At 43.4% G+C, this 12388-nt stretch overlaps 1 protein-coding gene across 2 annotated transcripts; it reads left to right on the top strand.

Annotated features, from left to right (window-relative positions):
• Positions 1–2986: 2986 nt before the first annotated feature.
• On the top strand, positions 2987–10328 carry ciartb (circadian associated repressor of transcription b). Of its 2 annotated transcripts, none has more exons than XM_086209051.1 (6): positions 2987–3213; positions 4943–5390; positions 5682–5757; positions 6402–6480; positions 8174–8300; positions 9626–10328. In XM_086209051.1, the coding sequence occupies exons 2-6, from the start codon at positions 4983–4985 to the stop codon at positions 10013–10015; spliced, it is 1080 nt and encodes a 359-aa protein (XP_086065177.1). In that variant the 5' UTR covers positions 2987–3213; positions 4943–4982; the 3' UTR covers positions 10016–10328. The 2 variants fall into 2 exon arrangements, with proteins under 2 accessions (XP_086065177.1, XP_086065178.1); XM_086209052.1 differs by having other exon boundaries at positions 2994–3213; positions 9629–10328.
• The last annotated feature ends 2060 nt before the right edge of the window (positions 10329–12388 follow it).

Below are 12388 nucleotides of genomic sequence, written 5' to 3'. Positions count from 1 at the left end.
GTCTGGAACTGTAAATTGCATGCACATGGATGAAACCACCTAAAGGCCACAGGGCATCAAGAACGTCTCGCTCATTTGGTGGACGCGATGTTCTCCCACACACGTGCTGCATTTTGTTTTGTTTTTAAGAGACGGGACAGATGGTTAGTGTATATCCTATAATAAAATGGGCGTGAGAGCCAGATTCTGCTTTTATTTTTTATGAATGAGAGCCTGAGACATGCAGTCTCTGTGGGATACAGAGTCAGCCAGCCTTTCTGACAAATTGAAAATCACAGTGCCAGCTTGTGTTGTATGACTCATCTCAGATCCTGACAGGAGAATGCACAGATAAAAGAGTTCCCTTTGTGAGGAGATTGCACGTTGTTGCTGTTGTTCTTTATGTGGATGACAAATGTCGGTGGAACTGAAGAGTCTGACTATTGTTAAAGTCGCTATTTGTAACTTTGAAAACAAATTTAGTCCTCCATCTAATCTCATAGTAACAATGTGTACCATCAAAAGATAGCGAGTCACTGTGCTCAAACTAAGCGACTCTAATCTGACCCCCTCTCCAGATGTGGGAGCTCCTCCCCCTGATTCTCATGCCACTGAGGCTGAAGCGGGAAGCATCAGTAGAGTTCAACAATGCTGTTCTGGAAGACTCGTAACCATCCAAGGTCGACTCATCACAAGCGAGCGGGATGTGAAATTAGGGTAAATGCCAGAACCATCCATTTTGCACGATAACAACATTGTTTTTAGAGAAGCAGATTTTATTGGCATCACATTACAATTGCAAGATTACTGCAACTTCCTGTTACTCTTCCCACCTCAACAAACAGTGCTATCAGCTGCTAGCTGCATCAGTTACATTAATGCTAATTCTGTAAGATACGGTTCTGCAAGTCTCCGATCAGACGGTTTTAGTCGTTGGGATTCTGGTTGGCTGACACTGGTTTATTTTTGGAATATTTCAAAAGATAATAGGGGTTTCATTTGTTGTTTTTTTGGGACACACGCCTGACATAACTGTACATACCCGATGGAACACGTACCCTAGTTTGGGAATCATGGATTAAGAACATTTACCATTCAGAACAAAGTGGCTGAACACAGAAAAGGCTTTAAAAAAAACGTTATGTAAATATGTTTTTTTTTTAAGTCTGTACATTTTATCTGCACAGCCTTAAGTGCCCCATACATGTGCCTGAAATGTCTCTTTGATAAGAAATATTGTTCGTCTGTTTCCTGTACTTTGAAGTAGATGTGATCCACTCTGACATGGAGACTGTGAAGACAAAAAGGGGAAATGAGAGTTTGCTGGGAAGCTGTAGGAAGTCGTCACAAAGTCTGGGGTCACCAGAGGATCTGGGCTTGGAGAACACAACCACTGGAGAGTGTTTATAGCTTGTTTAAAAGATTGCACCGGCTTACAGGACAATTAGAATTCAACACGAGCGGCTGACTGTGCCACCAGGCGTGTTGCTTTAACAGGCTTTATGGGTGCTCTGGTGTTGGTGGCGTACATTCTTCACAGCAGGACACGCAGCAGCAGACCGGGGAGAGCACCGATGTCCTGCTGCGCCTCAATTTGACAGCAGCGCATAAAACAAAAGGATCTCTATGATCACTTGACCACAAAACGCTCTTAGAATCTAATCCAGGCTCAAGATAGAAAAGTGCAGGAGACACTTCAAGGAGTGCTTTTACATTTTATGTGCACCCAGTTGTTAAAACTGTCTGGGCAGCATCTCTGTAAACATCTCCCAGTGCACCATTTTCACATGGGACCAGATCACCTGCAGATCAAAGTGAGAGAAGTGTGTTCCTAAACTTGTTGTTTGTGTCCACTATTCCTACTGAGGAAGACGAGGACAGGAGGCTGGCTTTGCTTTTGGAGTGGGTGTCTCTCGAACGCACGTGATCACGTTTACTGCGAGAGGGTTCGTGACTCACTGCCTCCAGGCCCAGGAGGGATCCTTGTGTGGCCTCTGACAGAGTGCTAATCCCACCCTCTTCAGCAGTCAAACAGAGGTCCTGTGAGTCATCCCTTTACCGTCACTGAAAAATAATAGTAATGAGAAAAAAAAGACTGAGGACTGAACACGCTCTGCATGCCAATGACATTCTCAAACGCAGCCACTTTGGTAGTAAAACTTAAAGTCCAGCTAGGATTTCACACTGACAAGTGAGGGTGAGGGGAAAAAAAACTTTCTCGATAAATGAGATGATACAACCCCTCCCCTCCCTCATCTTCTGTACATATTTGGACTGCTTTCAAATCCTTCATCCTTTCAGCCAGAGAAAACATTCAAATATCAAACTGTTTGACTCTTTAACAACATTATGGTGGAGACATTTCAAATTTCTTCCCTTGACTTACATATAGTCAGATTTTTTACAATATCCAGTATTTTCTTTTTTTTCAGGCAAGTGAATGGAGAGAATGTTCACATGCTTATGTAGAATTTTGGGCTATTTAAAGACAGTTGTTCCTCCTTTACTTTACTTTAGAAAGTACTGCTAATCTTTCAGTTTTTTCTGCTCCAGTTTTTAAGCTTTTTTCAGCTATTTTCAGAAAGGGCTTCATCAATTAATACAGGAAATGCTTTTTTTTTCTAGGTTGGTTTTGACTCCATGAATCCATGAAGCAACCCCTCATATGTCCTTGATGGCATTCTAAATAGTCAGGACAACTGAGGCTTCAAATATCTGCTGAAGTGTCTTTGAGCAAACACAGTTGCTTTTTGGAATTGCTGACAGTGTTTTCTACCGGGCTGCTCCCGCTGGCTCACATGCCACAAGTCAGGCATCATCATCCAGATGATATAACGAGGAAGAATGCATCAAGAATGACCAAAACTAGCCCCGGATTGACTTTTCGCCCAGCTGCTGAAATGAAACCGATCCGCGTGTCCACGTGTTTGTGTCATTTCCATCTCATTTGCATATGTAAACGCGTCTCGCCTATCGCTCCGCAGCTGCGTCCAGGCGAGAAGCTGATTGGCTAGTTGGGAGCGTTTAAGTAGCAAATGGGATCGTAGGCCGCCTCTAGCCACGCCCCTCCAGACACGTTGCCTTGGGAGAAGCAACACGGGCCGAGCGCTGGCTGTACTACCTCCTCACTCACACTCCGCACGACCAGCACATCAGCTGCCCTCTGCCCGACAAGCCAGCTGGATTTACCGCTGAACAAAGGAAGAGTCGTACCGGCCGCTCCATCCTGGGAAGGTACGTTTCTTCATCACCATCACCTCATCGTCACATTATCCCAATTTATAAACATCAAGAGTGGGGGTTTTGTTATTTAAAAAATAAAGAAAAAAGATTCTCTTGAGAAATTTGTCAGTAGTGATAAACAGTTATTGGAGGATTTTTTTTTTGTGACAGCTGAGGTGTGACTGGTCTTTTACATAATCTGACAGCGAGTGTTGCCAAATTTACTGCCAGTGATGAGGAAGTCTATTGTGTCTGAAGGCGCGCACATGATGGGACTTCTGTTTTTTTAAATTTCCCTTTTGGAAAATATCGTAAATTTTGACCTCGGGGTGAAAGCATTTCTGTCCTCATTCAGATTTATCGCTCTTTTTGGTGAAAAAAATACGTTAGGAGGTGGGCATCTCTATTCATGTGCCCCACCTATACAGGTAGACGTAGATATGGAGACCATATAGAGCTTTCTTTGTGTATTTTTATAACTGTAAAAAAAAAAAAAAAAAAAAAAAGCTACTTCGTATTTGATGGACTTGCTGGTGTAATGAAGGCCAAGAACAGGTGAATAGCACTTTTTACTTCAGGATTAAATTAAATCCAGTAGTACAAGTTGAATTAAATGTTCCAAATGCACCTGGATGATGATGTTTCTCCATTTTCTTATTCTGTTTATAAAAATAAGTGCCTGACGTGATCAAATTAAGGCTATTAGCTTGATGTTAGACAAAAAGGCTCTTCCAGTCTCACCTGAATCCTGTCTGTGCTTGTTAGGCCTTTCCTGAATAATTAAGAATAACTTCAAATCTGGCAATCTCTCAACATCCAGCAATAAAATCCACTTTTTACAGCGTGGTAACCGAACATTTCCTGTGCAAATCATTTTGTTCTCATCTCTTGAAATCATATTACAGCCTACAATTAGGGTTGTTGTCTGTTTTGTTCGGTTGAATATGTAAGGTCAGTAAATCTTTGCTCCACCCTGCCACAGAAAGATAAGATCAGAAGGTGGTCATCCTGAGACAAAGAACAAGGGAGCAATTAACTCCCAAACCCGTAAATTTCACAGGAAACAAGAGCCATGCCAGGCGTTAACCATTCAAAGGCCAGAAATAATCCGAAAATGCTGTTCTCACTTCATTTCCATGGGAAGAGATGCACAAATTAGAGAGGAAACGTGCAAAGATCCAATTAGAGGCATTATAGAGAACCAGACTCCCATTTTGTTGAGTCCCAGTGTCACTTATGTAGATGGGAGGTCTGAGCTACTGGTCGTCATGGTGGCGGACCCCTAACCCCCCTCTGAAAAACAAGCAATGTTTGTGAATGAGTGTGATGGTGGCAGCTGAAAGGCCAGCTGACTAAAACTGAAGCAGGAATAATTTCATGTAGACGTTGTGTAATAAAGCTTGGAGTTCCTGCCTTAAAGCCGAGGACGTGCGCAGGATTGCTGTGAATGTTTTTTGGTGTTTGACGCTGGCTCGTCTGTGTTTACTGGCTCAGGTGTTACATCTGCAAAACAAACAGGTCATTGTGGTCTGAACAACTGCCACCATCTGCTCAGTGCTGCCTCTCTGTCTTTATTCATGTCTGCTTGGTTGGAGGTTCAGGGCCTTATTTAACCGGACTGAACTGCTCAAGGACACTTCAACAGGCTATTTTGGCTACACTTCTTTATGCAGTTACCTCTTTTGTCTTCATCTTCGCTGATTTTTTCCATCATAGTAATCACAGTCTTCTCTCCCATCAGGTCAGTGATGGTCAGTGCTAATTAGAGCCTTCAGCCAAGGATGTCTGCTACAGATTCGGACAACTCCGTTGACTGGCTGGCTAGTGACAATGAGGACATTGAAAGTGAAAGAGAGCCCGACTGCACAAGAAAGCACAGCCAGACAGAGGCTCCCTCGCCACCCAACGCCCCACCACACCTGGGCACGTCTGAAAGCAGCTGCCGCCAGAGCAGCAACGTGAAGGAGGACGAGTGGAGCGAGGTCAGGGAGGCCTCTAGCCGGGGATCTCCCCCTAGCTGCACAGAGACATGGGATACCATTGGACTGTGTAAAACACAACCAGGAGCAATGACAGGCAAAAACACTCAGCAATCACTGAAGAGGCGTCGCAGCTTCACAGGGGAGGAGTGCAAGGAACGGCAGCTCATTTCCAGCATGTCAGAGAGAGACCGAATTTTTACCAGAAAGGTGAGCACCTCCGTGACCTCTGGGGTCAGAGAAACCAGGGTGAGCAAACACCCCCGCCGGTTTGACGGACTTCCTCAGGAATGAGTAAAGATGACCCTCCCCAGTGCCAGTAAAGCAGAGTTAGTCATACGCTTCTGAAGAATTAGTCTCCTGTCATAAATCTAATACAACAGCAGGCCGGGGGGGGTGTAGAGGCTAAATCATGTTGAGCAACCTCTTAACCTCTAACATGAACAGCGGTTTGTGTGAGCCATTTTGATGAATTACAAATGTATTTATTTTCATTTTCAGTGTATGGAGTTACAATGCTACATTCATCCACTGTCATCAATCTTGAACGGCCTTCGTTCAGGGAGATACAGAGAAAGTAAGTCCCTCATTACAGATAAAATCCTGTCTCAGGTCAGTCTTCAGCCATCTTTTCTCCTTGCATCTTAGAAAAAAATAACATGCTATTTTTCTGAAAAATTGTGAGACTAGGTGTTTTTCCAGTGTGTGTGTGTGTGTGTGTTTTAGAAGGGAATTCATGTCTTGCAAAGGTATATGAAGCACACACCTAATGGAACTGCCTCAAAATGGCTTTGTAAGAGGAAAAAAACACATTTGAATGTTATTTTTTGCCACTGGATAACAAGCAATGTCACACTTCAGACTGTCTTGTAAATGAGATGCCTGGCAGAGGCAAGTGAGAACACACTGTACCACAGCCTCCAGGAGAGGAGCTGTTTGTGCATCATCTCATAGGCTCTCTGGTAGATAACGCCATGTTCAGACAAGCTCCGATGCTGTGCAGTTCGGGATCTTTGTCAAAACCAAAACTTGTGTGACCCAACACTTCCTGGCCACAGAGACAGGGAGTCTGTTCTCTCTCTCTCTCTCACACACACACACACGCATGCACGCACGCACGCACACACACACACACACACACACTTTACACAACCCATCTGCCCGGCAGACTCAGCCCTGCTGTCAACACAGCTCATGTGGTACAACTTTCTTCTTTTCCAGGACTCAGCAGTTTCCAAGAGAGTGTGGCCATGGACAGGATCCAGAGGATCATGGGTGTCCTGCAGAACCCCTGTATGGGGTAAGTGTCCCCAGCTTAACCCAGATACTGTTCTATGCATAACAATGATCAGTATTATCTTGTAATAGACTTTTCCCTTGCGTGTGCACTTTCGCAATAACATTTCTGAGACAAATTCAACTGTGTGCTTGATCTTTGTCCTTTATTGAAACTGAAGTTGCTGCAGAGTTTTCAAACCTGGGTCAGAATACAAAAGAACCCCAAAATATAAAATTACACCTTAAAGAAATCTGTGTCTGCTGTGTGTGTGGTGTCCAACATGTCCATGACACATGGCTAGCAGCAGGCCGCCCTGTGAGGAGCTGCAACCCCCCTCACACTTTCAGCATAAATTTACTGCAGCCTCTCACTGTAGCTGGACATCTTGTTAAAAATGAATCAGGCTCCGCGGTGGGAGCAGCACACTTGTGTCTGCTTGATTAGCTGTCCACCGGCTAGACGGCATAATAGAGTATGATATCAACCCCCTACCGTAGTGCTTTTTTTCAACTCGTTGGTCAGTCTTTATGTTATGAAACAGCAAACCGTTTTAGCCTTTCAGCATCTGATCGATATATTTAGACATGGAGCAATGTTCATGTGTACATTTCAAAATAGAAACAACTTGCGTCTAGTTTTGCTGTCAATCATTGTTTTCTCGTTAGCTATATACATTGTAATATCAATTTTGAAGTCAAAAACATACATTTATTCATTTTTTACGACGTAGTAAAATAATAATCAAGTAGCTAATTGTTTGACTGATCAAATAATATTTCTCTGGTAACGTCAGAAAATGAAGCGGTTACATGTTCAAAGTAGTATATTATCTAGTCAACCTACTGTGAAAGATGGATCAGTAAATATTAGCTTAATAGATCATTTAGTTCTAAATTCAAACAGCGTTTCTGATGTAGGTAGAGTGTTGGGAAGGCAGCCCGTCACTGTGAGCTTTTGCATCAAGGTACACTGATAAGATAAAGTGAGTTGGTGCAGACTAATTGGAGCCCTCACCCACCAGCTGCCGCCTTCATAAGGGAGACAAAGGGTGGGTGTGGCAGCCTCCCTGCAGACTGTCGGGGCAGAGGCTGGAAGGTGGACTAAACCCCTCCTCCTCCCCACCGTCGCCTGCTCCGTGCTGCCAGCTGGCAGCTCCTGCAGCCACACAACAGTAGATAGGATCAAAGTGGCTTTTTTAGCTGGCGCGGTCTCAGATAATCTTTCACATGAATTTAACATGCACTGAATGGAGTACAGCAGGAAGGTCCTGATCATATGACACAAGCTAATCCCCACCCACCATCTGGATTTGACGGGTTAGAGTTAATGGGGCGCTGCTCTCTGCCCACCTCCGACAGAGAACTGCGTCACTACGACTAGTTTATTTTCACAATGACGCTGCTGGCGAGCGTTGTGGCTTTGGTGTTTATATTTAGAGCCGAGCAGAACGATAATACATCAGGCCACGTGTGAGCGCAAAACATGTGAGAAATGTACTTAAGAGAATTCTCCCCCCACACAAGGAGCGCAGGTTTTTCTGAGCGGGTGTAATTGTTCACTCAGTTTAAGATTGCATATTTCCTGTGTGAGCTGCACAAAGAGAGATGAGATTTGACTGAAGAGGTGTGCAAGGTTTCTGCTAGATTGCGCACATTCATGCTTGATAAAATATTCTCTGTCTCTCTCTTTCTACTCTCCTTCCCTTTTTTTGTAGGGAGAAATATATTAATATCATTCTTAAAATGGAGGAAATGCTGAAGAGCTGGTTCCCTAATGTAAAATTCCAAGACCAACACGCTGTCGCCCCCGCAGAGGAAGCAGTTCCTACCAAGAAACCCAAGGTAAAGTTGTAGAAGAGTAAAACTGTTATGTAACTCTTCCGTTTGACAAGGCCTGCTGCCAAGAACATATGTGAACGACGCAGTGAAACAGGGACAAAAATATCTATTATTATTTAATCGCGGGTCTGGGACAGGGAAAGGAGGATTAAAGGCTATTTTTGCTGAGGTATTACAGCAGTCTCAGGTTCCCTAGGAACAATGACAGAGGAGAAAGGGTAATTTTGGAGGAGTGTCCCTAAGGGGATAAGAAAGGTCACAATACTCAGAAATAAATCCTCACCAATTAAAGGCAAAAGAATTTTACAGTGGCTAATCCTGACACACCCTCATAAATGTCTTTTACCCCCCCCCCCCCCATGCTACAAAGATGCTTTTCTGAACGTCACACTCATACTAACACACTGAAAACCGGTGTTTTTAATTTGATATTGGAGGAATTTATTTATTCAAGGGTAATTCAACGACTTGCACTTCCTGTTTGGAATACAACTAGTTTTAGTTTCTATCGGCTGATTGTCACCATCAAGAGTGTTTCTAGTTCACACTACAATCGGCGATACACACAATCTGCACAGCACAAAGTATGAAAGTGGATGTTTAGCCGGAACCACAGCCTCATTCTGATGTTGCTCTGTTGTTCAGTCCTCTCCTGTATGGTTAAACGATAGCTGCTGACTGTTTAAGGTGATCATATATCAGTGTGTGCTGGCAGTCTGCTGTGCCGTTAAGTGTATTTTTGAGTTCAGTTGTATACGATTAAATATTTCATATTAATCTGTTGTATATGTATTGTTTGAGAGGGGTGGGTTGTTTTCAGTATACAGTATTTCGTTTAACATTCCTAGGTTAGATTTTAGTGCACCTTTATTATCTGGTCATTAAGATATCATTATTATGGTTGGGTACCAGTCACATGTGAACTGATGTCACCTTTTTGGGCAATGAAGTTACTTTATATCAATATGTAGTTTCAGCTTGAGTAAGTAAGTGCAGTGTTCCCAGTTTTCATTTTGTCACCAGGCTGTTTGTAAGCTATCAGGTGAGACGCACTGCTGTGGCCAATGTTGTATTAGTAATATCTCAGAAAGTGAAAGTTGCAGGAGTGACTTCACTTGTTCTCATTCTGTTTCTCTATGTTTTACTCTCTCACCCAGATGTGCTGTCACTTACCAAAATTTGGCACAGATTGATTTATTGTGAGTTTGGTACCCGACCCTAATAATTATTACTGTAGGCTAGTGATGGCTCATTTACTGTTGTACTATTCCCAAATGAAACAAAACTAAAGTGCAGCCATTTTGGTTGGTTTTGTGTTTTTTAACCAGCAGCTATCTCCAGTGACCACAACTGCAGCAGCGAGCCTCGTCAGTGATGCTCCGGTAAGCGCCAAAGCCCTGAGAGTCACCGACCTCACTCCTCCTGGAGCTTACTCTGCCAGTAACCTTAAGTGGCTCCATACTTCGCCCATCTGCTCCCCAACATCAGAGCAGGCTCAGGTCGGCTCCAGGCACGCGCCGTCCCCCAGACTCAGAGACCTAACGCAGGACAACGCTGTGTCCTCCAGCACAGACAGCCACTCTAAAACAGACTCCGTGCCCAGAGGGCCTCCACCAGGCAAAATCAACGCGCCCTGTCTAGAGAGACTCCTCAAGTCTACAGAAAGCATCATCACCCGCAAGGGGACGGCGGGTTTGATGGACAATAGTTGGTCCTAGTCCACATGCAGGGCTGGATGTCCAGCTGTAAGCACTGCACAGCCCAGCTCGCCTAGCCCATTCCAGCCTTCAGGGGAGACAGGAGCCTTCAAAAGGGACATGACAGATTTACTTTGTAGAGTGGATGAACATGTTGTAGTCTCTGTACGGGAATGTGCCCTCTCTGATTATGACAAGTGTCCGCTTTATTTCCCTTTTGTGGTCTTATTTTTGTTTTTTGTTTGCACTCTTGACTAGTGTGTGTGTGTGCGCGCGCGCGTATGTGTGTGTGTGTGTGTGTGTGTGTGAGAGTCTGTGTGTGTGTGTGGGGGGGGGGGGGTTTCACGCGTCGAGATAACCAGAGCAAGTGATTTCACAACTGAAGTGTTCCCACTGACTTGTAGATTCAGTAGTACAGTTTCTGTGAAATCGCCATTAATGCCTGAAAGGGAAACAAAAGTAGTTGGAAGGGAGTATTTCAGATATCCAGACATGTCGATGGTCTACGTATTCTTGTGCTGACAAATGTGGGTGAAATGTGATCTTCTTTTCTCCTCCCTGTCATGACTCCACTCTTAAGTTTATTGATGTGACTGTTACTCATTTGTATACTTTATAAATAAGTCTTGGTACAACTGTTCTACCTCAGTGGGCACCATGTCACGGCTAGTGAGTAGGAATGTGAACGTTTTGCTTGGACACCTCACCAGATCCGCAGTGAGCCAAGTGGCCTCTGACATCAAGGTCTGCAGTACGAGACGCCCTGCTTGTACACACATACAAACACACACACACACACACACACCAGAGGATGCCCTCTCCCGCTCTCTCTCTCTCCATGGGGGATCCTCTCGTGGCCTGACTGGTGCCATTGTAAAGAATGTCAACTGCAGATTTCTTTTTTTGAGTCTCCCAGTCGAAGGCAAACAGTGCCTGTAACGTCAAGCTGTGCCTGTAAGCCACCGGTTTAAAAAAAAAAAGAAGAAGAAGAGAGAAACATTTCGAATACCTGCTACTCTGTGGGATGTACAAATCAGGAATTCTCACTCTCCTGCCATTCTCTTGTATCAACTAAATTATTCAGATCTTGCCAACTACTTTCTGTGGTGGAGTAGAACAATTCTTTTTATTTTGCCACAGAACTGGACAGTATGTTAGACCAGCAGAGAGGGACAAGGTTATTTCTCTGTTAATCTTGCAGAGAGGTTGTCGATTTAACTCTGAAAAGTGGCCTTTATAGTGTGAAATTTTATACTTTCTAAATAAATGTGGGTATATTTGTTTGATGCGAAACGGCTGTTTTTATTGTGAACTTAAAAATACATGCATATTATTATTCAGGAGTTGATAGTCCGAGCAGTTTTATAATTAGATCCCCCTTCCAAAAAAAAAAAAAATCAATAGTTGCTCTCACCTTCATGATTCTCAGTAACACTTTGCAGTACCACTAAAACGGAACCTGTGAATTGGCCTATTGAAAGTCTCCAGCGAGATCTGCAGCGGTTCACTTCTCAAAGAACACCTGATTTTATGTTGCACTTTGACCAATTATAGGGTTAGAAGCTGCTCACATCCTGGAGGGATCATTAGGTTGATATTAAGGCAGGATGTAATTTTGAGAGCTTCAGGTGCACTTAAATGTGACACGGTATCACTTCAAGTTTCTGAAAAAGTGTTGCTTTGTGGAGGAGACAAGGTTTTGTTTTCTCCACGGTGATCCACTTTCTCAGCAGTAGAGAGCAGAGGTTGAAAGTGTTACCATGTGGTCGGTGACGAGGGTATCAGAGCCAGAGCTGGGCATTTAATCACAATTTTAGAGAATTAACATAGTGCAAATAAGTATTACAATGTTTGCTAAAGAGAGAAAATGTGGGTAAAATACCATTCTAAAGGAAATGTGGAGCAGCAGAGATACTGCAGCCTGCAAGTGGTGTTCAACGGCATCGTTTCAGTACGTTTTTCAATTATAAAGTGAAAGACAACAATCCGAATGCGGCGAATCACATCATGACCGCAAAATTAGTCAAAACAATAACGTTTAGATCTCTCATCAGAAAAATGTGTTAAAACTTCCATTTAGAACCTCTCACAACTCTTGCTTATTATGGGTAATTTGGTCGAAACTCTAATTGGAGTAGTTCAGCATATTTAAAGTGCAAATCAAAGATGATCATTAATCATAGGTGAGGTAAAAGCTTGAAATAATCACAATGTTGATTTGAAGCCTTGTCACCTAGCAGTAATACAGACTTACATGACTACATGTATAATTTCCAGTTTCACACGATGTGCACAGGTTAAAATTGCCTGATTTAAATTCAGCAGAACCACTGAAGAAAAAGTAATCAAAAAAGTAATACACACTGCAGATGAGAGTGAGATAATTTCTAGACG

The sequence above is a fragment of the Aulostomus chinensis genome, chromosome 7 (genome assembly GCF_037954235.1).
Source record: "Aulostomus chinensis isolate RoL2024-O1b breed Wild chromosome 7, RoL_Achi_v1.0, whole genome shotgun sequence".
NCBI lineage: Eukaryota > Metazoa > Chordata > Actinopteri > Syngnathiformes > Aulostomidae > Aulostomus > Aulostomus chinensis.
Note: the sequence above shows the minus strand (reverse complement) of the source record. Positions and strands in the feature narration are given on the sequence as shown.

Coding starts and splice junctions, on each gene's coding strand:
- ciartb (XM_086209051.1), top strand. CDS start 4,983: ATGTCTGCTACAGATTCGGACAACTCCGTTGACTGGCTGGCTAGTGAC. Junction 5,391..5,681: donor ACCGAATTTTTACCAGAAAG/GTGAGCACCTCC, acceptor TTTCATTTTCAG/TGTATGGAGTTACAATGCTA. Junction 6,481..8,173: donor CTGCAGAACCCCTGTATGGG/GTAAGTGTCCCC, acceptor CTTTTTTTGTAG/GGAGAAATATATTAATATCA.